The sequence below is a fragment of the Oncorhynchus mykiss genome, chromosome 16, assembly GCF_057628025.1.
Source record: "Oncorhynchus mykiss isolate SJ-2025 chromosome 16, ASM5762802v1, whole genome shotgun sequence".
NCBI lineage: Eukaryota > Metazoa > Chordata > Actinopteri > Salmoniformes > Salmonidae > Oncorhynchus > Oncorhynchus mykiss.
The window spans coordinates 61,228,506-61,251,378 of record NC_143037.1 but is presented as its reverse complement, the minus strand read 5'-3'; the positions used below and the strand labels follow the sequence as shown (position 1 = coordinate 61,251,378).

Sequence of the window (22,873 nt, the reverse complement as noted above, 5' to 3'; positions counted from 1 at the left end):
CCCAAACCAAGTCACCTTCATATCTCTCCGGTCTCCAACTTATACAGTTGCTTTGTTTTTTGTTGTTGTAGTAAGTGATAGAGAGACCCACAGACTCTGTCATAGCTAACTGTTTCGCCCCCCAACACAAGGAGACATAAAAGGATGTGTTTATCCTAACAAATGACAGGACATATAGTACCAGTCAATAGTTTACACACACCTACTCATTCAAGAGTTTTTCTTTATTTTTACTATTTTCTACATTGTAGAATAATAGTGAAGACATCAAAACTATGAAATAAAACATATGGAATCATGTAGTAACCAAAAAAGTGTTAAACAAATCAAAATATATTTTAGATTCTTGAAAGTAACCCCCAATTTGCACACCCTTGGCATTCGCTCCACTAGCTTCTCCAACAGTCTTGAAGGAGTTCTCACATGTGCTGAGCACTTCACTCTGCGGTTCAACTCATCCCAAACCATCAGGTCATCTGATGCAGCGCTCCATCACTCCTTCTCGGTCAAATAGCCCTTACACAGCCTGGAGGTGTGTTGGGTCATTGTCCTGTTGAAAAACAAATGTCACACTAAGCGCAAACCAGATGTGATGGTGTATCACTGCAGAATGCTGTGGTAGCCATACCTGTTATGTAAGTGTGCCTTAAATTCTAAGTAAATCACAGACAGTGTCACCAGCAAAGAACCCCCACACCTCCTCGTCCATGCTTCACGGTGGGAACCACACATGCAGAGATAATCCGTTCACTTACTCTGCGTCTCACAAAGACACAGCGGTTGGAACCAAAAATCTCAAGATTGGACTCATCAGACCTAAGGACAGATTTCCACGTCCATTATTGTTTCTTGGCCCTAGCATCTCTCACCTCTCTTCTTGTTATTGGTGTCCTTTAGTAGTGGTTTCTTTGCAGCAATTCGACCATGAAGACCTGATTCACGCAGTCTCCTTTGAACAGTTGATGTTGAGATGTGTCTGTTGCATTTAAAATGGCTGCAATTTCTGAGGCTGGTAACTCTAACTTATCCTCTGCAGCAGAGGTAACTCTGATAGCCAGTTTCATCATAGTGCTTGATGGTTTTTGCGACTGCACTTGAAGAAACTTTAAAAGTTCTTTACATTTTCCGTATTGAAAGTAATGAGGGACTGTCGTTTCTATTTGCTTATTTGAGCTGTTCTTGCCATAATATGGACTTGGTCCTTCACTAAATAGGGATATCTTCTGTATACCACCCCTACCTTGTCTCAACTGATTGGCTCAAACACATTAAGAAGGAAATACATTTCACAAATCAACTTTTAACAAGGCACACCTGTTAATTGAAATGCATTCCAGGTGACTACCTCATGAAGCTGGTTGACAGAATGCCAAGAGTGCGCAAAACTGTCACCAAGGCAAAGGGTGGCTACTTTGAAGAATGTAATACATTTTGATTTGTTTAACACTTTTTTGGTTACTACATGATTCCATATGTGTTATTTCATAGTCTTCATAGTCGACAATGTAGAAAATAGTAAAATTAAAGAAAAAACTTGGATTGAGTAGGTGTGTCCAAACTTTTGACTGGTACTGTATATTCCACTGTGAACCATTGGAGGGCAGAAAAATAAGAGATAAAGGAATGTGGGAGGACATTGGCATTGTATGGATTCCCTCAGAGTATCTCTCGCTCTCTCACTCTCTCTCCGCTCTCGCCCTGGCGTCTCTCAAGGTAGTTTCTATAGATATTTATAGGCAGCATTTACTTACTTATTTTCAGAGATAATGGGGGGCTCCTGCTGAGAGCAGAGAGGAACATAGCAGCTTTGCTGGAATAAATATTATATGAATATGATTTAGTACACCAAAGTTACAGATGGGTTTTGTAATTGACACAGATTAGTCTATTAAAGCCATTTGATTGATTAATACTAATCTCTCGGAGACAGACATTCTTAACATAAATGCATCGAGTAGCTGACACATTTAGGCAAGTTTTTGGTTCTGGGTCTCCGAGATTAATTCATAAAGATACATCTGAAAATAATTGAACAATTACATAGTTTTACAGCACACAGCTAGTTTACAATAGGGGAATCCTGTGGCAACAGTTACTGGAATCTGGACTAGTCCTCCATATCAGGAGAGGGATGTTTCCATTGTGTTCAACAAAGTGCTGACAGAGTATTGTGGTGTCTGGCACAGCGTAGACCAAGAGGACTGAGCTGAGGGGTATAGGACACGAGGACCAGAGGAAAGACGGGAGGTCTGGTGAGGCATGGACAAGACACGAGGCCCAGAGGAAAGACGGGAGGTCTGGTGAGGCATGGACAAGACACGAGGCCCAGAGGAAAGACGGGAGGTCTGGTGAGGCATGGACAAGACACGAGGCCCAGAGGAAAGACGGGAGGTCTGGTGAGGCATGGACAAGACACGAGGCCCAGAGGAAAGACGGGAGGTCTGGTGAGGCATGGACAAGACACGAGGCCCAGAGGAAAGACGGGAGGTCTGGTGAGGCATGGACAAGACACGAGGCCCAGAGGAAAGACGGGAGGTCTGGTGAGGCATGGACAAGACACGAGGCCCAGAGGAAAGACGGGAGGTCTGGTGAGGCATGGACAAGACACGAGGCCCAGAGGAAAGACGGGAGGTCTGGTGAGGCATGGACAAGACACGAGGCCCAGAGGAAAGACGGGAGGTCTGGTGAGGCATGGACAAGACACGAGGCCCAGAGGAAAGACGGGAGGTCTGGTGAGGCATGGACAAGACACGAGGCCCAGAGGAAAGACAGAGAGGTTGAGGTTTCCTAGAAGTCTGATGATACTGACAGCGCTTTCCGCTCACCATGTCGACAGTTTCCGTTTCAGATGGTGCAATCACGTGCAGTGATGAGTTTTTAATTTCCTTTCATACACTACAGAAGTGGTTTCATTCAAACCAGTTGAGATCGAAATACAATGTTTATTACAAGCCAATAAAGATTGCAATACAATGTTTAGTATAGGGAGCCAGCACATATTCATTCAGTATATATTATAATTGAGTTGTTTCAGTGGTCGCTGACAGAGCTTAGATTCCCCTGGTCATGAGCGAGAGAGACAGTGGTGACATTGCAGCGCTGCAACACACTGACTCTGGACACGTCCCCACTGAGCCCTGGGATCAACACAACAGCTGAATAAATGCACTGAAATAGAGAGATATGAATGGGGAGAGAAAAATGGCTGAGTGTATGAGAGAGAGAGAGTGGTATAAAGGGGACAGAGAAGAGGGAGAGAGCAAGTGAAGGAAGGAGGGGGGAAAGTGCAGGGAGAGCCTTCCTGTTTTATTGACGTTCAGGTTCCTGTCTGGTGCTCTGTCTTTCAACCCCAGGCAGCCTACACTACAGCACTATATGCCACCTCGATCTCCCTCTCCTCTGCTAGCCTAACAGCCTGTTTACCGACCTCAGCACTATGTAGATCAAAGAGCCTGCCTTATAGTGCAGGGGCTTTCAGCTCCATCTCTCTCTCCTCTCTCTCTCCATTTCTCTGCTCGTGACTCGACACAGAGGAGGCAGATATGGAGGTTCAGGTAGGTGGGCTCATTTAAGGTATCTGTTTTTTTTTTCTGGCAGTGTGAGTTTGATGTCTGGTTGAAGCAGTAGCTACCTGGCTGCTGTAGTGGGTTTTAAGGGGTGTTGTTGACATATGCTGGCTCAGTCGGTGTGTGGCTGCAGGAGTGTTGTTTAAGGGGTGTTGTTGACATATGCTGGCTCAGTCGGTGTGTGGCAGTGAGGAATGCAGACCGTGTCTCCAGAGTGTTTCTACAGGTGAGAGCAGAGGCTGCCAGATCCATGGATCGTACAGTGCGGAGGTGTACCGGCTCTGCTGCTTTGCACTGTTGTCTGACTTCATGATTACACTGATTAATGTTGCCTGGAGGGAGAGAAGAGAGGGGAGAAAGAGAGAAGTGTTTATTTGTGTGTGCGCATACATTTATTTAACTTAACTGTTCTTGTCCAAACAGTGACTGTAGATCTGTGGCTCCTGTGTCCTCTGCTGTTTCTCTCTGTAGACCAATGATTGTTCCCCCTGTCCTGTCTATGCTGGACCAGGGCAGCCCTGTCTCTCCCCAGCCAGAGCCAGCTCAGCTCTCCCCTCTGAATCACTGCAGAGCTCCTGGGTGATTCATCCTGCTCAGCAGCCGGCAGCACCCTATTGGCATCTTTTCAAATAAACCTATAGCGGACCGGACAGGAGCCTTCGGTAAATCAAATTAAACACACAGAGCCAAGAGAGGTATCCCTCTCATCAGTCATTTGACAGAATGGAGGTTGGCACACTACAGGGTCATCGTGTATTAATGGTTTGTATCTATGTGTTGTCAGGCCAGAGCTTTCATCATACTTTCTTCATACTAGCCACTTCTCGTTCTCACCCTTCTCTCTCTTTCTGCCATAAACACATTCTTTGTTGTCTTGTTGTCTGTGGAGGGTGAATTGAATTTTGTTTTTCAGCTAGAGATTGTAATGAGACACAGTATTCCCCTAACAATCATTAGTCAGAATTAACAGAGTTTTGAATCCCAGGTGTTTTCTCCACATTCCAATGCGTGTAGGCCTAAATGTGCTCTGTATTCAGCATCACGCAAGCAGGGATACTCTGTTGCTGCCTCTATAGAATATTATTTACCTCAAGACCAAACATCTGCTGAAAACAACTTAACCTTCTTCTGCCCAAATCAATGTTTACTCACTTAACCTTTCAGAGCTAGAGGCTGATAAATTGGGCTTGTCACCCTCACACGGGTCCTCCTGTTCAGCTCTCCTGGCAGTAAAGACTGACTCTCAGCTCTGTGGTTCTGGTATATGTCTATAGTACACGTGTGTGGAAAGGAAAGGGTCATATCCTGACTGTCAGCGAGGCTGGTGTGAAAGCACAGTCCCACCTGAGCTGTGCATGTGATGTTTCTGTGTACCAGCTCAGTTTCTCCTGTCCTTTAGCTCTGCCTAGCATGACTTGTGAAAAAAGCAACTTCTTATTTCTGAGTGACAACTCAAGTTTGGAGGAAGCTCATTGGATTAGAATCACTGCTTATCTTTGATGACCAAATTCAGTTTGGGTTTTACAGTGGTAGCCACTTTAACTGTAAGCTAATTTAAAATCATCAACCAGTCTCTTATGATTCAATTCATTCACTGTACTCCACCCATACCTACACATCTCCATTTATAGGATCCAAACAGAGAGACACAGGAGTGAAATCCATCCCCCTCTCTCATATTCTCTCACGGATCCCTCAGTTCCTCCAACTGTGCATCCCCTGACTGGTCTGGTGTCATTCAGACTGCGGTTGAGGCTCACTACCCTTGGAATGACCAGTGTTTTATCGTGCAAGCTGGGAGAGCTGGGCCTGAGGGCTTCTAATGAGTAATTCACAGAGACCAGGACTGTGCAGGCAGTCAATAAGACACTAGCCTTATGGAGCAAACACTGAGTGAACAAAAGATTTGGAACACCTTTCTAGTGGCACCCCACCCTTTTGCCCTCAGAACAGCCTCAATTCCTGGGGTCTTGGACTACAAGGTGTCAAGCGTTCCACAGGGATGTTGACTCCAATGCTTCCCAAAGTTGTCAAGTGTGCTGATGTACTTTGGGTGGTTGACCATTCTTGATACACATGGGAAACTGTTGAGCGTGAAAAACCCAGCAGCGTTGCAGTTCTTGACAAAAACCGCTGCGCTTGGCACCTACTACCATACCCCGTTCAAACTGGCACTTCATCTTTTGTCTTGACCCTTCACCCTCTGAATGGCACACATACACAATCCATGTATATCAAGACTTAAAAATCCTTCTTTATCCTGTCTCTTCCCATTCATCCACACTGATTTGAAGTGCATTTAATAAGTGACACCAATAAGGGAGCATAGCTTTCACCTGGATTCACCTTCTATGTCATGTAAAAGCAAGTGTTCTTAATGTTTGGTATACTCAGTGTATATCACAGTGGCCAGGATAAGGCCAAGACACTGGAGAGATTGGCTCTCTGGTTGTAATACATGTCTCAGTAATGACTGATTCTTTCCCCTCATTCTGCAGGGCCTAATTGGGTTTGGAGCTTTGTGTTGATGTTGATGTCTTGTGGGTGTGTGAATGTTGTGTATCCAGCAATTATTTTTTTTCTCAGCTAAATCTGGTGCAACGCATCACTTCCCATACTCTGAGATGTATGTTTTGTTGTACAGTGTCCCTGCCAAATAAATGTAATAAATGAAAGAAAAATATTCTCGCTCCATTCCGAACAAGGGATTCTATCCCTATTGGCTTTCAAAAGGATGTTAGATGAGGTCCAGGAGATTTTGGTTCTGTATGGATTTAATGGACACAAAACAAATTAAGTGTGTCGGGTCATTTGTCATTGAAAATGGTAGAGGAATCCATGTGTTCTATAGTACATACTCAGTCTCTAGTAAATAATTTAGCACCATCTCAAACCTTATCAAAAGCAGCGACTGAAACATAAAACTTGGTGCTGTATAATTCATTTATGATATACATTGCCTCTCCTTGCCCGTGGCTCGGGTCATGAGATGAAGTTCTCACATTCGTAAAAAGTCTCTGTTCCTTCCTTCCTGTCAGCTTGGAGGGGGTTTTATGAATATGGAGTGACAGTAGATGTGCTGACTTGCTGGAAATGAAGTATGAATGGAATTTGTACACACGGGATGTCTGGTTCCACTGGAATGTGTTGAGGACATGAACATATTTCTCAACACTCGTGACCTGAAGACAAGTTGGCTTAGCTTCTCATTTTCACAGAGCATAAGAACATTTAGTAAAAGCAGAAATTAAAGACAGTATGACTGGTTAAATCTTAGTTGCCCATGAATATGTTTTTTCAAAGGACACATTGTTTCCATGTTTTACACAGTGACCTACAGTATAATGTGTCCACTGCTAGCTACAACAAAGCCAAGGCTTTACAAATGGAGGTATTTCAGGACATGAATAATGTATCTCCTAATTTCCCCTTCATTTTTGAGATGCTTTCAAGCAAACCTTTTAATTAATATTTAAATACTAATGATCCGGGTCCCGTTGCAGTTGAAAAAAAGCTCAAACTTCCCAGGTTACCGTCACCAGTAAACTGATAGGCTGACAGTTTTCAGGTACATTCTGTGACAGGGGTTTGGACTTAGTTGTTGTTTTCCGCTCGGATTTGCAGAGTTTTGGAAAAGAGGAGGTTAAAAACCGGTTAGGATTTCCTTCAGTTAACAAAATTTGAGGGCCTGACGCTGCAGTTTCCCCGAAATCCACCACAATGCTTTTAGCGGACAAACTGTAGCTATCTGGCTGTCCAATAGAGGCCTGTCTTTAGGCCTATATTTTATGTTCATGCTACTCTTGTTTTTTTTTACAGTATCATTATATGAGGACCTACTGGACACACCTTTTAGGATCCCTACTCATAGATTAGAATCAGAATACTTCTGTGGCCTCACTGTTGTGTGAGCCTCTTAACAACGGTGTCTGACATCACTATAGGAGAATCTAGAAGCTTGGCAAGTGAGGTTAATATTTTATGGAAGATAAAAAGAGCCCTTCCCCTTCTTCTCAAGGTGAGATCGACTGTACCTCTCAAATCACAGTGATATGGTGTTCCTTATCTCAGCCTTCCCACCATTTGCCTGACATTAATTTCCTCCTGTTAAATCCATAGCTTAACTCTCCATCTGTAGCAGATCTCTTAGGTGATGATGTCACTCAGTGCTAATCACCTTCTCGGTTATTATCTCGACTAGCCCCGTGGCTGCTGTCACTCCCACAGCTGGCCTTAATCATTTAGTACAGAGCACTTTTGCCTAAAACAACTTTATGTGAAATGAATTATTGTACTACTGTCAACGGCCAAATGAGAAGGTCGTTAATGTGAAAAATCATCAGTCTTCTCCGTTTCAGAAGGAGCACAGAAAGTTATTCAGCACAGCTCTCATAGTCTCAACCTTTGCCTGTGTGCGAGTTTCAAACAGTCTGCAACTTCTGTGTGTGTTTCTTTCTCAAAATGAAGATGGTATAATTAAGCAACAAGGCCCGAGGAGGTGTGGTATATGGCCAATATACCACGGCTAAGGACTGTTCATAGGCGAGACACAACGCAGATGGCCTAGACACAGCCCTTAGCCGTGGTATATTGGCAATATACCATAAAGCTTTATTGCTATTATAAACTGGTTTCCAACGTAATTAGAGCAGTAAAAATACATGTTTTATCATACCCGTGGTATACGGTCTCATATAGCACAGCTGTCAGCCAATCAGCATTCAGGGCTCAAACCACCCAGTATATAATATATATTATTTGGCAATTTGACAGCTTGACACATCGCCTAGCCTCGCCACAGGGCAGACCTTGTTTTTTCTGTCCCTAATCAAAAATGGAAAATGTACGATGCGGCAGGCAGCAAGAGAAAGGCTTACTTTATGCCCCGTGCCAACTCAAACAATGGGCAGCGCCAGTGCAGACGGCAGGGCAGGGAGGTGCTCCTCTTGGGCTCAATAGCACCAGTGTCTCTGGCCGTGGGGCTCGGATGCCACAGAGATACAGCGGGTACTACCAGGCCAGGACATACGAGGGCAAGGGAGCACACAGTAGGTAAGTAGATCTAGCAGGCCTCCAGCAGAACCCCAGGGCTGAGAGAGCAGACTATAGAGAGAGGGAGAACAGGACACGACACAGAGGGAACGTCTTGTCTGGAGAAGTGATTAGCTGGATGTGGTTGGGGAGGTGAGTGAGGGAGGGGGGAATGTGAGGGGGTTAGGCGGATGTCAGAGAGTGGGGAGGAGGGATGAAGAGGATTTGTTGTTGAGGTGTTGTTTTGACCCTTTCACCCCACTGCCCCCCCTTAGTTCTTTCTCTGCTTCTCGTTCTCCCTCTCTTTCTCGCTTACTCTATTCAACCTCCTTGTCGTACGTACATCCTTACAAAAATAGTGTATTTTTCACAGAAAGTTTGTCTGATCTCTGATACGACTGACCAATAATGCAAACTAATTCAACTGGCAACAGATGCTATTGTGATCCGTACAGTCAATTTGTTAAATCAACACCATCATTAGATTTCACTTTGCTCTTGTGTGTCTGATTTGATTTAATAGACAGATGTACTTGTCAATCGCCCAAAACAAACAGGCCAGTTATTATATTAAGAGCATTTCACTCACACAGCTTACGTCTGGAATATAGATGATCAGGTTTCAAACTATTTTTGCAACCGTCAGAAGCAGACAGTTTTTACCCACCAATGTATCAAAGCCATTGAAAATCAATTTTGGAGCCAGAGAAAGGAAGGAGAGGCGAGGGAGGCGTCTTTTACAACGTTTGGCCTCCGGTTTACAGACTGGAAGTCTGACTGATGATGGATTGGTCACCATGGTGTCGTTAGACCAGCAAGTAGATGTCAGCACAGAGCTGTTGTTTGGTTCAAAGGGCTCCCACAGTGTTTGGCTGCGAAAGGGAAGTCGAGAAGTTCTGTTTTTTTCCTGTAGAAATGTGTTTGAAATTTACAGCAAATGTTGGTTCCTTTTGATGCTGTTTTTTTTACATCACCTTTTGTTGTGAGATGCAGTAATGCAACTGACTACTTGTCACACCCTGACCTTAGAGAGCCTGTTTATTTCTCTATTTGGTTAGGTCAGGGTGTGATTTGGGTGGGCATTCTAGTTTTCTATTTCTTTGCTGGCTGGGTATGGTTCCCAATCAGGGGGATCTGTCTATCGTTGTCTCTGATTGGGAATCATACTTAGACGGCCTGTTTTCCACCTGAGTTTGTGGGATGTTGTTTTTGCACAGTAGCTGTATAGCCCTGCAGAACTTTACGTTCCTTTATATTTTGTTGTTTTGTCGGTGTTTCAGTATTAAATATCATGAACACTTTCCCATGCTGCGCTTTGGTTTCATTCATTCATTCAACGACAGACGTAACAGAACTTCTATTTTCCAGTCCCAGAAAATATGATGAGACTTGTTTGGCCTGCATGTTTGGTATTTTATGTTTTGATTAAATTCAACATAAGTAAACATCATGCATTCTGTGAATCATAAGCGGTCATATCAATTGACCACCTCAACATGACATGGTGGTCAGTCTCTTTTTCCATCCCTTGAATCGTTCAATAACTGTCTCGCCTCTTGACCCCATTTTCTCTCCTACTCACTCCATGGTCACTGAGATGGCTGACCTCATTGTCTTATGACATCATGGTCATAGCTCAGCTCTCCCTCAGGGTCGCTATGTGTGACTGTTTATAGAGATAACAGATATGACTCCAATGTCAGTTCTGGCCAGCAGATGGCCCTATCAATCTGGAGGGTAGAGGCACACTGCAGGACCTGTGTGTCTATCTATGGGACAGCTGTGTCATGCACTCTGTGTCACTAGCCCTTAACCACAGATCTGAGATCAGATTACTACACCCCAATCCTTATTTAGCCTGTTTCAGTGGTCGGAGGCAAAGCCATGACATGCACTCCAGCTGCCATCTTGTGTATTTATATTCTCAGTGGTCACTCACAGTTGGTAATCTGAGCACAGTGCTGTATGTCATGGCCGATCATGAGGGATACTCTAACTGGAAAGGAAAGGTAATACTAGTATTGTGTCATATATCCTTGTTTTGCCCTCCAAGTAGGCCCGTTGCAGTGTAATAACATCACTGAGCATTAGAGAAAGCCAATATTCTACTAGTCATTTTGTTGCAAAATGTGGCATTACCAGAGGATTGTAATCTGTCATTGTAATGTACAGAACAACAGCACCACAGTCTACAGTGGGAGGTATTGTACCACAGTACCAGTTCTCTGTGGGTAGAGGCAGTGGTGTGTTGTTCATTTCTCTGACAGTGTGTTTACCATAGTGTAGTGTGTCACCTCTGATCTCACATGGCTCTGTTTTTAGCATGGCAGCACTGTGTTGTAGTGTGGTTTTGTTCAGGGGTGGGGCTTAGAGAGAACACAGAGAAATATGGTAAAGAGGACTGGAGGGTAAACATTTATGCACAGACAAACAAAGCTCCACTTTACACGGCTGCATTTTTTCGCAATAACAGGAAAAATAGGGTCTCTTTTTTTCTACTAACAAAATGGTTGCAGTAAAAATAGAACTCATGTACAAACACACAGGCCTAGGATTGCATGGTAGACTTGACTTATTTTGAATTGTGTCGCCTTTCCATTCTTGTCCATTTAACTCTACTATCTTCTGCCACAGTGAATGTGGTGAGCAGCACAGTAGAGGTTGGGAGATCATCAATAGAGAGCTCGGCGTAGCAGCCCTTTCTGCATAATTGGTTGTGTGCAAAATAAGAATAACCTTAGTGCTGCTGGCGGCCAATTAAACAAATTATTTGCCTTCTTAATTGATGCAATCAAACTGCTATTTTGCTGCAGCGAGAAACAGGAGGAGGAGAAGCAGCCCGTCTATTTTGCTTACTGTCACATACAATATATTGTCCCTATTCTTTGGTACCGTACAACATGACTGCCACACTTCCCTATTCTAAATGTAGAGTTCAGGCATTACTAATGGATGTAGAGACATGTTTTTAAGACAGGCCCTTCAGACATCACTAGCTGGTGTCTGATGGTTCCCTGAAGATCCAGAGGTAACACATCTGTTCTGGCATCGCTGCCAGCCAGGATGGGATTTGATGAGAAACGCTGCATATCCTTTCATTACTGTCAGTCCAACCTATTTATACATCTGCTTCCAGCTCCCGATTAGACACAGGAATCCTTTATTCCCCAGAAAAATGTGTTTGTTTCTTACTTTGAACAAGTTCCTAACAATTCACTCCAAATATCCCGGGCCCCTACTTCTGTTAAAACGCTGCCGTATCAAACAATGACATCACCAAGCTAATTGCTTCCAGACCGGGCAGATAGTCTGATTTTTATCAGTTTTTCTGGTGCAGTGCTCACTGGCTTTGGCTTGGCCTCCCAAGAACGCAGATCTGAGAAATGGTGCAAGACATAATGTAGACAGAGTAGTGCAGCACAACTCTTTTGTATACAATACAATCTCTGTGAGTGGGTCTCCAGGAAACTACAGTGCCTTGCGAAAGTATTCGGCCCCCTTGAACTTTGCAACCTTTTGCCACATTTCAGGCTTCAAACATAAAGATATAAAACTATTTTTTTGTGAAGAATCAACAACAAGTGGGACACAATCATGAAGTGGAACGACATTTATTGGATATTTCAAACTTTTTTAACAAATCAAAAACTGAAAAATTGGGCGTTCAAAATTATTCAGCCCCTTTACTTTCAGTGCAGCAAACACTCTCCAGAAGTTCAGTGAGGATCTCTGAATGATCCAATGTTGACCTAAATGACTAATGATGATAAATACAATCCACCTGTGTGTAATCAAGTCTCCGTATAAATGCACCTGCACTGTGATAGTCTCAGAGGTCCGTTAAAAGCGCAGAGAGCATCATGAAGAACAAGGAGCACACCAGGCAGGTCCGAGATACTGTTGTGAAGAAGTTTAAAGCCGGATTTGGATACAAAAATATTTCCCAAGCTTTAAACATCCCAAGGAGCACTGTGCGAGCGATAATATTGAAATGGAAGGAGTATAAGACCACTGCAAATCTACCAAGACCTGGCCGTCCCTCTAAACTTTCAGCTCATACAAGGAGAAGACTGATCAGAGATGCAGCCAAGAGGCCCATGATCACTCTGGATGAACTGCAGAGATCTACAGCTGAGGTGGGAGACTCTGTCCATAGGACAACAATCAGTCGTATATTGCACAAATCTGGCCTTTATGGAAGAGTGGCAAGAAGAAAGCCATTTCTTAAAGATATCCATAAAAAGTGTTGTTTAAAGTTTGCCACAAGCCACCTGGGAGACACACCAAACATGTGGAAGAAGGTGCTCTGGTCAGATGAAACCAAAATTGAACTTTTTGGCAACAATGCAAAACGTTATGTTTGGCGTAAAAGCAACACAGCTGAACACACCATCCCCACTGTCAAACATGGTGGTGGCAGCATCATGGTTTGGGCCTGCTTTTCTTCAGCAGGGACAGGGAAGATGGTTAAAATTGATGGGAAGATGGATGGAGCCAAATACAGGACCATTCTGGAAGAAAACCTGATGGAGTCTGCAAAAGACCTGAGACTGGGACGGAGATTTGTCTTCCAACAAGACAATGATCCAAAACATAAAGCAAAATCTACAATGGAATGGTTCAAAAATAAACATATCCAGGTGTTAGAATGGCCAAGTCAAAGTCCAGACCTGAATCCAATTGAGAATCTGTGGAAAGAACTGAAAAGTGCTGTTCACAAATGCTCTCCATCAAACCTCACTGAGCTCGAACTGTTTTGCAAGGAGGAATGGGAAAAAATGTCAGTCTCTCGATGTGCAAAACTGATAGAGACATACCCCAAGCGACTTACAGCTGTAATCGCAGTAAAAGGTGGCGCTACAAAGTATTAACTTAAGGGGGCTGAATAATTTTGCACGCCCAATTTTTCAGTTTTTGATTTGTTAAAAAAGTTTGAAATATCCAATAAATGTCGTTCCACTTCATGATTGTGTCCCACTTGTTGTTGATTCTTCACAAAAAAATACAGTTTTATATCTTTATGTTTGAAGCCTGAAATGTGGCAAAAGGTCGCAAAGTTCAAGGGGGCCGAATACTTTCGCAAGGCACTGTAGCTATCGCTTCAATGGAAAAACACTGGAGGTCTCAGGAATCTACAGTACTGTAGCTAGGTGCCGTTTCCCGTTTTCATTTTCAAAAATTTTCTGAATGTAAGGCATTCATAACTCAGTATTATTCGTGAAGTGCTAGACTGAAATATGGAAATGGTCTGTGAAGCTACTAACCTTTCAGACAAAATATGCCATAAAGTAGTGATGTCCCAGACCCGCTATTCTTGCCAAGGCCAGGAGAGGGTGATGGACTGGGAGCTGTAATTCAGTCAGGCCATGTGCAGTGAGCTGGGGAGACGAGGGTTTTTTATGAGCACAGACAGGGCCCCCTGTTGGAATTCCCAACCATGACATCATTCCCATGGAGAGAGCTGTGCAGACGCTTGGAGAGGGGCAGAGGGGATATAGAAGGTTTTCCGACATATACACACAGAGCAAGAGAGAGATGGAGCAGGAGGTAGACAGAGGGTTTGTTCAGTGTTTAAAGTCAATACGTATTTGTTCACTTTCCTTGTACTCAGTTTTAACAGTGCTTGGATGTGTTCAGCAGTTTATTCAGTGAGATAGTTGACATTGCTGTGAGGAAGAACACACTTGTATCATCAGCAAGAAATATTTGAAAAGGTAGTTTTGATGCAGATCATTAATATAAACTAGAAATAATAGAGGTTATAGGTATCGATCCTTGTCAAACACCATGATCTCGGGGGGGGGGGGGGGGGGGTAAATTGAAATTGCATTTTGCATTCTTCATTTTTAGATAGTGCTGTCATTCTTTGAACTGTGTGACGTAGAAGTCTGTCACTGGCCGCGGGCAGCATTTGGTTCTTTAACGCACGCACACATTCATCACTCCTCCCTGCTCCGTTATAAGTTAAGTTAACAATGTGGGTCGACACACAAATTAACTTCTGTCTTAGTACATACATTTCACACTTGTCAGTGTTCATTTGTAATATAAGTAATATGCATTATACTTATCTATGTTGTGGATGAGCGCTTTGTTTGTTTGTTGTGTTCGTCTCTCTATCTCTGTAGCTTCCGGGTATGCTGGATAAGGACCTGAGCAAAGGGAATCGGGCTGACTTTGTAGTGCCTGTCCCAAATGGCTCATTAATGTAAATGGTCATATTAAAAGACACCGTAGTGATGTCATTTTGTAAATGTTATGTGGTGATATTGTTTAAAAAACATGTTGCAATGTATATACTTTAGTATGTTTAGTTAAATGGAAAATGTAGGTTTGACTAGGTAATAGCTTAATTAATTGTTGTTAATTGTTCTGAGGGGAGGGGCTAGCACTACAAAAGGAGCCTCTCTTTCAGTTCATGGAGAGGCATTTTGGATTGAGCTGTGGATGGGGTAGCATTGTTTTTTTTAGTTGTTGTTTTTTAAGCTGGCTCACAAGGTATATGTTTGATGGCAGTACTGTTGTTTTTGTTCTGGAGTCACTATGTAAATAAACACCCTGAAGCACAGAATAACTTTTGCGGCTCCGCCATCTTTTTATTTTGATAGAGGTCAGGTTCTCCAGTATAGCCTTCTGGCCTGCTCTACGTGATATAGGTCAGGTTCTCCAGTATAGCCTTCTGGCCTGCTCTACGTGATAGAGGTCAGGTTCTCCAGTATAGCCTTCTGGCCTGCTCTACGTGATAGAGGTCAGGTTCTCCAGTATAGCCTTCTGGCCTGCTCTACGTGATAGAGGTCAGGTTCTCCAGTATAGCCTTCTGGCCTGCTCTACGTGATAGAGGTCAGGTTCTCCAGTATAGCCTTCTGGCCTGCTCTACGTGATAGAGGTCAGGTTCTCCAGTATAGCCTTCTGGCCTGCTCTACGTGATAGAGGTCAGGTTCTCCAGTATAGCCTTCTGGCCTGCTCTACGTGACAAACTGCTTATCAATGTTTTCAATTGAGGTCCTACATAAATGGTTCCAATAATGTTGAACTTGAGCCACACTGAGCCAGTCCTGATCTTATACAGATATTACCAAAAGTTCCGCTTGCTTGAGGCCGTATGCTTGTCCTTGCATATTAAACTCACTCCCCAAAAGTGTTAATCGACCATATGAAATCAAGTGATATTCTCCAGACCCGTAATCATTCCTAACAAATCTAAGTGGCTCTGATAATGTAGCTGTCCATCTCACCACTGGATCACCAGACCGTAATGAAATCCTCCCCTCATATCAATTCAAATCTCCCTTCCAAACGAATGTCAGCATGGATTGTGTTTATTTATTTAGTATCTCTTGTGATGAAAGTATTGACTGCCGCTGCAGCCCGAGGGGCTTTGATAATATTCTGGACTAATTTCAAAATACCGGCGAACGCTTAGACGCTCTCGCCTTGGGTTTACTAACACGTCTGAATTACAACGTAATGAGCCTGTAAAATAGATTGAAAGCCGTTTAAGAAGTTGTGGGTTTTTGATAGCGTTTTTCTTCTTGGTGTGGGCGTTTTGTTTACTGTCGGTCGTAACTAAACATGGCTTCTAAACAATGGAAAGACTGCGTGACAGGTCATTCCTGTCAATCGAGTTGGGTGTCTGCTGCTGTACAATGTGTTGTCAGCTGTGGGGCTACAGCAGCACTACGGGTCTGGGTCTCTGCTGCGTCTGAAATTGCTCCTTAGTCAGTCTGCCCTCCTCTTCCTGCAGCAGCACAGCCATCTGCTGTCTCTATAACCATTATGTTTCCCACCCGCCACTCAGCTAGGCTCACAGACACACATGGTAAAAAAATGCACATTTTTTCCTTGTGAGCTTCTTTCTATTTATCTTTCTCTGTGTCTCTCCCTCTTTCTGTTTCTCTCTCAATCTTCCGTTTGAAGTCCCAGATGAAAAGGGGCCAAAGGAAGCAATAATTCTCTCCCCGGGGAAGCCCAGGGTCCAGGCTTGTAATTAGAGGAAATCACCACCTTCCTCCTGAGACGAGCACATCAGTGATTGGTGTCCCCAGTAAACCCGACTCATCTGGGAACCATTTTCCCCATATTTCTGGTGCCTGTTGTCATTATCCCCCCAAAATACCCCTGACTGGGGGGCAGTTTGGCCTTGTTCCCCCCATACTCCAATCCCCTCTCTTACTGGGTTAATTGTTCTCGGGCCCTGTCCTGTCAACCTTAAGGAGCCTAGAGAGCACAGCACCATCGCAGGCAAGGGTATCTACTGGAGCTCATGCCTGACTGACACACTCAGTCCATTATGGTGCAATGGGAGACATTCTATGTGCTGCTTCATTATCTTCCATCCATGACAGAGCTTGAAAGAGCTGAATACAGACACTACAGAGAATGTGGGAGGGACATCTTGAAATGGGAAAGTGAAAAGAATCGGTGATGAGAGAGGAATAGAGAAACTAAGAGGCTATACCGATACAGAAAGGCAGGAGGACTCTACAGTAGCTCTTATATCCTTTGGGATTGCATTAGAGATATGGAGGGAGGGAGAGGAGGAGCCTCTAAATTCATACTAAGAAAGATCTTTCTCTCTTCCTATTTTTCCTCATTGTTTATATGCAAACATTCAGTGCTGGACCCTGAAAGACTATATTAATACAGGTGCTTCTACCTCTCTCTCTCATTCCCCCCCTCTTGCTCTCCTCTCTCGCCCCCCCCCCCCCTCTCTCTCTCTCTCTCTCTCTCTCTCTCTCTCTCTCCCCCCCCTCACTCTCTCTCTGTGTGCCCTTCGTGGCTCGCTTCCCTCTCCTTACATCCCTTCCTCTCATGTTTTTTCCCCTCCCTCAGATAGCATGACTTTATTTTATCTTTGTTGGTCGGTCATTTGTATTCCCCCCTCAGCGTTCTACTAGAGGAATTCCTTCCCCTTTCCTCTCCCTAGCTACATAACACACACCCCCTTCCCTGCTCCCGCCTCCATCCATACTGCTAACAGTCCAGCGTCTCCACCCACCAGCCCCCACTTCCACCTCACACACACTCCTGCCAGCCTGAAGAGCTGAGGACAGAGAGAGAGAGGGGGGGGAAGGAAAGAGTGAGTGAAAGATTCCTCCATTCGTCTGTCAGTAGCCATACTGACTGCCTCTGCCACCTAGCAATCACTCCTAGCCCGCCTGCCTGCCATACATCCATAGGGAACTGCCTTGAGAAGGCAAAGCAATGGGAGTGTACTGTATGCTGCTAATGCAGTGCTATACCTAGAGGGCTAGGCGATGGCACTGTGTCCCATCTGAGAGGGATCCATAGGCAGTAACAGGGAGAGATGGCTGGTAATGCTTGGAGCACCTCGTCTTGTGACTGCTAGCTAGCATGTGGTGTTTGCACTGTAACTCAGAGAAGACCCAGTCCTTACTGGAGCTGGAGCTGGACAGCTGGTAAGGCAGGGTGGTATAGTGTGAGTGAGTGAGTGAGTGAGTGAGTGAGTGAGTGAGTGAGTGAGTGAGTGAGTGCATGCGTGCGCGAGTGCGTGCATGCGTGCGCGAGTGCGTGCATATATTTTCTCCTGATCTGTTTGTCATCGGGTAAGGTTAGACAAGGCTAGTATGACAAGGGATCAGGCACAATGTTTCTTAAACAGAAATGTGTTTTTGTGTGTGTGTGTGTCTGCGTGCTTTTGTTTGTGCAACACAATCTCTGTATGCATGCTTTGATATGTGTCTCACGTTCTTAACATAGTGCTTTTCTAGTGACGTGCATAGCATATCCACATTACATGAGCCAGGGTAGATGACAGTAGTTATCTTACAGTTGTGATATTAGGTTTACGATAATGAATTCTGTGCTCCAACTTAATAGAATTGCATAGGTGTGGGGTGTGCCATTTCGATATCACCTCTTCTTTTATCAAAATAGGCGATTTTCACTTGGCCTCTTTGCATAACTGAATAGATTGTTTGCAGCTTTACAGAATGTGATACATCAATACTGCTACAGTATAGTGTCAGTCTAACTGACATGTACAGGGCCTTCAGAAAGTATTCATACAAATGTTATTACAGCCTGCATTTAAAATAGATTAAATGTATGTTTTTTTCTCACCCATCTACACACAATACCCCATAATGACGAAGTGAAAGCAAGTTTTTAGAAATGTTTGCAAATTTATTGAAATACAGAAATATCTAATTCAATTATTCACACCCCTTAGTCAATACTTTGTAGAAGCACCTTTGGCAGCGATTACAGGTGTGATTCTTTCTGGGTAAGTCTCTAAGAGCTTTCCACACCTGGTTGTGCAACATTTGCCCATTTTATTATTTTCAGAATTCTTCAAGCTCTGTCAAATTGGTTGTTGATCATTGCTAGACAACTATTTCCAGGTCTTGACATAGATTTTCAAGTAGTTTCAAGTCAAATATGTAACTAGTCCACTCAGGAACATTCACTGTCTTCTTGGTAAGCAACTTCAGTGTAGATTTGGCCTTGTGTTTTAGGTTATTGTCCTGCTGAAAGGTGAATTCATCTCCCAGTGTCTGGTGGGAAGTAGACTGAATCAGGTTTTCCTCTAGGATTTTATCTGTGCTTAGCTTCATTTTGTTTTTTTTATCCTGAAAAATTCCCCAGTCCTAAACGATTACAAGCATACCCATAACCATTATGCATGAAAATATGGAGAGTGGTACTCAGTAATGTGTTTTATTGGATTTGCCCCAAACCTGTATTCAGGACCAAAAGCGAATTGCTTTGCCACTTTCTGCATTATTGCCTTTCTGCATTATTACTTTAGTGCCTTGTTGCATACAGGATACATATTTTGGAGTATTTTTATTCTTTACAGGCTTCCTTCTTTTCACTCTGTCAATTAGGTTAGTATTGTGGAGTAACTGCAATGTTGTTGATCCGTTTTCAATTTTCTCCTACCACAGCCATCTAACTGTTTTAAAGTCACCATTGGCCTCATGAAATTCCTGAGCAGTTTCCTTCCTCTTCGGCAACTGAATTAGGAAGGACGCCTGTATCTTTGAAATGGCTGGGTGTATTGATACACCATCCAAAGTGTAATAATAACTTCACCATGCTCAAATGGATATTCGTCTACAAATAGGTGACCTTCTTTGAGAGGCGTTGGAAAACCTCCCTGGTCTTTGTGGTTGAATCTGTGTTTGAAATTCACTGCTCGACTGAGTGACCTTACAGATAATTGTATGTGTGGGGTACAGAAGTGAGGTATTCATTCAAAAATCATGTAAAACACAATTATTACACACAGAGTGAGTCCATGCAACTTATTAAGCACATTTTTTCTCCTGAACTTAAGGCTTGCAATAAGGGGGTTGAATAGTTATTGACTCGAGACATTTCCTCTTTTCCTTTTTAATTAATTAGTAAAAATGTCATAAACATATATGCACTTTGAAGTTATAGGGTATTGTGTGTAGGCCAGTGGCAAAACATCTCCATTTAATCCATTTTAAATTCAGGCTGTAACACAATGTATGTGTGCTGTATTTCTGCCCATTGTCATGAGTTGAAGGGCATTCCTGTGGAGTCACTGGCTGTGACTGACTGATGGGGCTGTTCTCTTATGGCTGGATCGTCAAGGGCAGGTGTGGAGTGTGGTGCGGCGGCTAATTGAATTATGAATTACTGAGAGAATGACTGTCTGGTTGTTAGCATCGCTAGACACATGACAACTGGCAGGCTCAGGCTCAGACAGCAGGCGTCCAGCACCAGGTCTGACTGGGCCTGTACGTTGGTGGGGTGAGGACTGTACTGTAGCAGCCTATATTGGGAGTGCTTTGTGGATGACGGCCATATTGAGTGAGTGGTCTGTTGATGATGCACCACCACCAAGCCATCTCTTTCAAAAGAGACCGTTCTTTACTGCATCCGTCCTGTGCTCATGAATACCTTTGAGGCTCTTAGTTTAATACAGAATTTATATTCTTTGAATAATACAATTTAAGTCAAATAAAAAATCATCCCCTATAATAGTTTTTAATCAGTAAATCAATCATGATGCGGAATGACTCATTCACTTACAATGAGAAGTAAAGCATAGAGAAGGAAAATAAGGAATCGAGGCAGTCAGACAGTGAGTCACGTGGGCCAGGCTTGCTATATAAAGCAGGCAGACAGGCATTGAGGCATTCAGTTACTGTTCGATTGAACTTTAGAATGAGTGAAACAAGTGACCTAAGCGACTTTGAGCGAGGTATGATCGTCGGTGCCAGACGCGCTGGATCCAGTATCTCAGAAACGGGCGACCTCCTGGGCTTTTCACGCATGACAGTGTCGAGGGTTCACTGATAATGGTGCGACAAATAGAAAACCAGTCAGCGGCAGTCCTGTTGGAGAAAACAGCTTGTTGATGAGAGGTTGAAGGAGAATGGTGCAAGCTAACAGGCGGGCCACAAACAGGTAAATAACTGGTGTGCAGAATGGCATCTCAGAACGTACAATTCGTCGGTTCTTGTCACGGATGGGCTATTGCAGCAGATGACAACACTGGGTTCCACTCCTATCAGCTATATACATGAAGAAGCAGCTCCAGTGGGCACGCGATCACCAACCCTGGACAATGGAGGAGTGGAAAAACATTGCCTGGTTCAACGAATCCCGGTTCCTGTTGTGTTATGTTAATGGCAGAGTTAGGATTTGGCGTAAGCGGCATGAGTCCATGGCCCCATCCTGCATGGTGTCAACGGTGCAGACTGCTGGCGGTGGTGTACAACTGCGTGATGCAACAGAATTGTGGTGTGTATCAATGGTGCTGCAGGCAGATGAGAAGAAGGTTTGCACCAGAGACTGCGTGGTCACTGGAATTAAGGAAAAAAGCTCACTCGACACCATTCAGTTGAATCAATGAACCTAGAGCTGTGGCATTAGAGGCCATAACCCCCACCCGTCACCCTAACCCTCACACCACAAACAGTGTCCCCTCTCCAGTAGAGTAGACCACCAGCACATGTTCTCCAAACACAACAAAAACAGATGTTTTCTCTCTCCACTGCCAGCCAGTGACTCATAAATACAAAAGCAAACACTGGTCCTGGGACTGGTGTTCTGTCTAGACAGTCATTCCTCATTCATTAGACAGCGTGCCAACGCTCCTGCTAGCTCGGCCACTGAAACTAAAGTAGGAGACAGTTAAAATTAAGAAGTCAGAATTAAAGTAGTAAAAATCACGACTATGATGAGGCCGATGTCAACTACATAACGTCTACTGGAAACTCTCCTAATGATCCCGTCAGTTAACTTGGCCGGCTCAGCTAGCCAGTTTCCAGCTGTACTACACTGTAAATTCCAATCTGCTTCTGTATACTAGCTCTCATTATTGAACCTGAAAGGAGAAATGTATCTCAATTAGGCTTGTGTTATCTTTCAATGATTTTTGTAATCTATCACAAGACATCTAATGGCCCTTTTGGGTACTTTAGGTGATCACAGGTGTCTAATTATTTCCTACCCTCTGTGTGGCCTTATCACATGTAAAATATATGGAATTGTGAAATGTATTTCTGTCTGTAATAAAGCCCTTTTGTGGAGAAAAACTCATTCTGATTGGCTGGGCCTGGGCCTGACTGCCAAGTGGGTTGGCCTATGCCCTCCCATGTTTGCAGCCCTGCCCAGTCATGTGAAATCTATAGATTAGGGCCTAAGGAATATATTTCAATTGACTGATTTCCTTTTATGAACTGTAACTCAGTAAAATCTTTGAAATTGTTGCATGTTGCATTTATATTTTTGTTCAGTGTATATATATGAATACATTTTTTAAAGTTCAAGTATAAATTACCGAAGTTACGATAGATTGACATAGATTTTCTGTTAATTACCAAAATGACTGAAGATTCCGGTAGCTTTGGTAAACTACCAGTACATTTGTGACCCTAATTTGAATGTTGTTTATAGCCATGTTTCTGTGTGGTCTGTTGAGCTTTGACCTCCGAAACGTTTTTACACATCTGCGTCTTTGTGGACCACAGTTTGTGTTTGTATTTATGAGCTCTCTGCGTCACTGGCTGGCAGTGGAGAGAGAAAACATCTGTTTTTGTTGTGTTTGGAGAACATGTGCTGGTGGTCTACTCTACTGGAGAGGGGACACTGTTTGTGGTGTGAGGGTTAGGGTGACGGGTGGGGGTTATGGGCTCTAATGCCACAGCATGACTTATGGTGTCTGGTGAGCTTTTTTCCTTAATTCCAGTGAAGTACAAAAGGCTAAACGAGGAAAGGAAGGACATTCTGTCATACACCAAGCTCAACATAGTCTTGACAAAGATGAGCAAAAA

General features: G+C 43.6%; 1 protein-coding gene across 20 annotated transcripts in view; it reads left to right on the top strand.

The window, feature by feature from the left end:
* The window catches only part of LOC110492417 (IQ motif and SEC7 domain-containing protein 1), a 248,227-nt gene that overhangs the window by 165,698 nt on the left and 59,656 nt on the right, over positions 1-22,873 (top strand). For 2 of the 20 annotated variants that reach the window (XM_090203592.1, XM_036947392.2), the window contains exon 1: positions 2,728-3,554. The exons of 12 other annotated variants lie outside the window; for them this stretch is intronic. Coding sequence is in view for 6 of the 8 variants with exons in the window: in XM_090203577.1 (XP_090059703.1) it covers positions 8,401-8,618 (218 nt within the window). In the remaining 2 variants the exon portion in view is untranslated. Of the gene's footprint in view, positions 1-2,727; positions 3,555-8,268; positions 8,619-10,445; positions 10,607-17,599; positions 18,017-22,873 lie in introns of those variants that run through there. 6 more of the 20 variants (XM_090203585.1, XM_021566723.3, XM_090203577.1 and 3 more) reach the window with 5 other exon arrangements.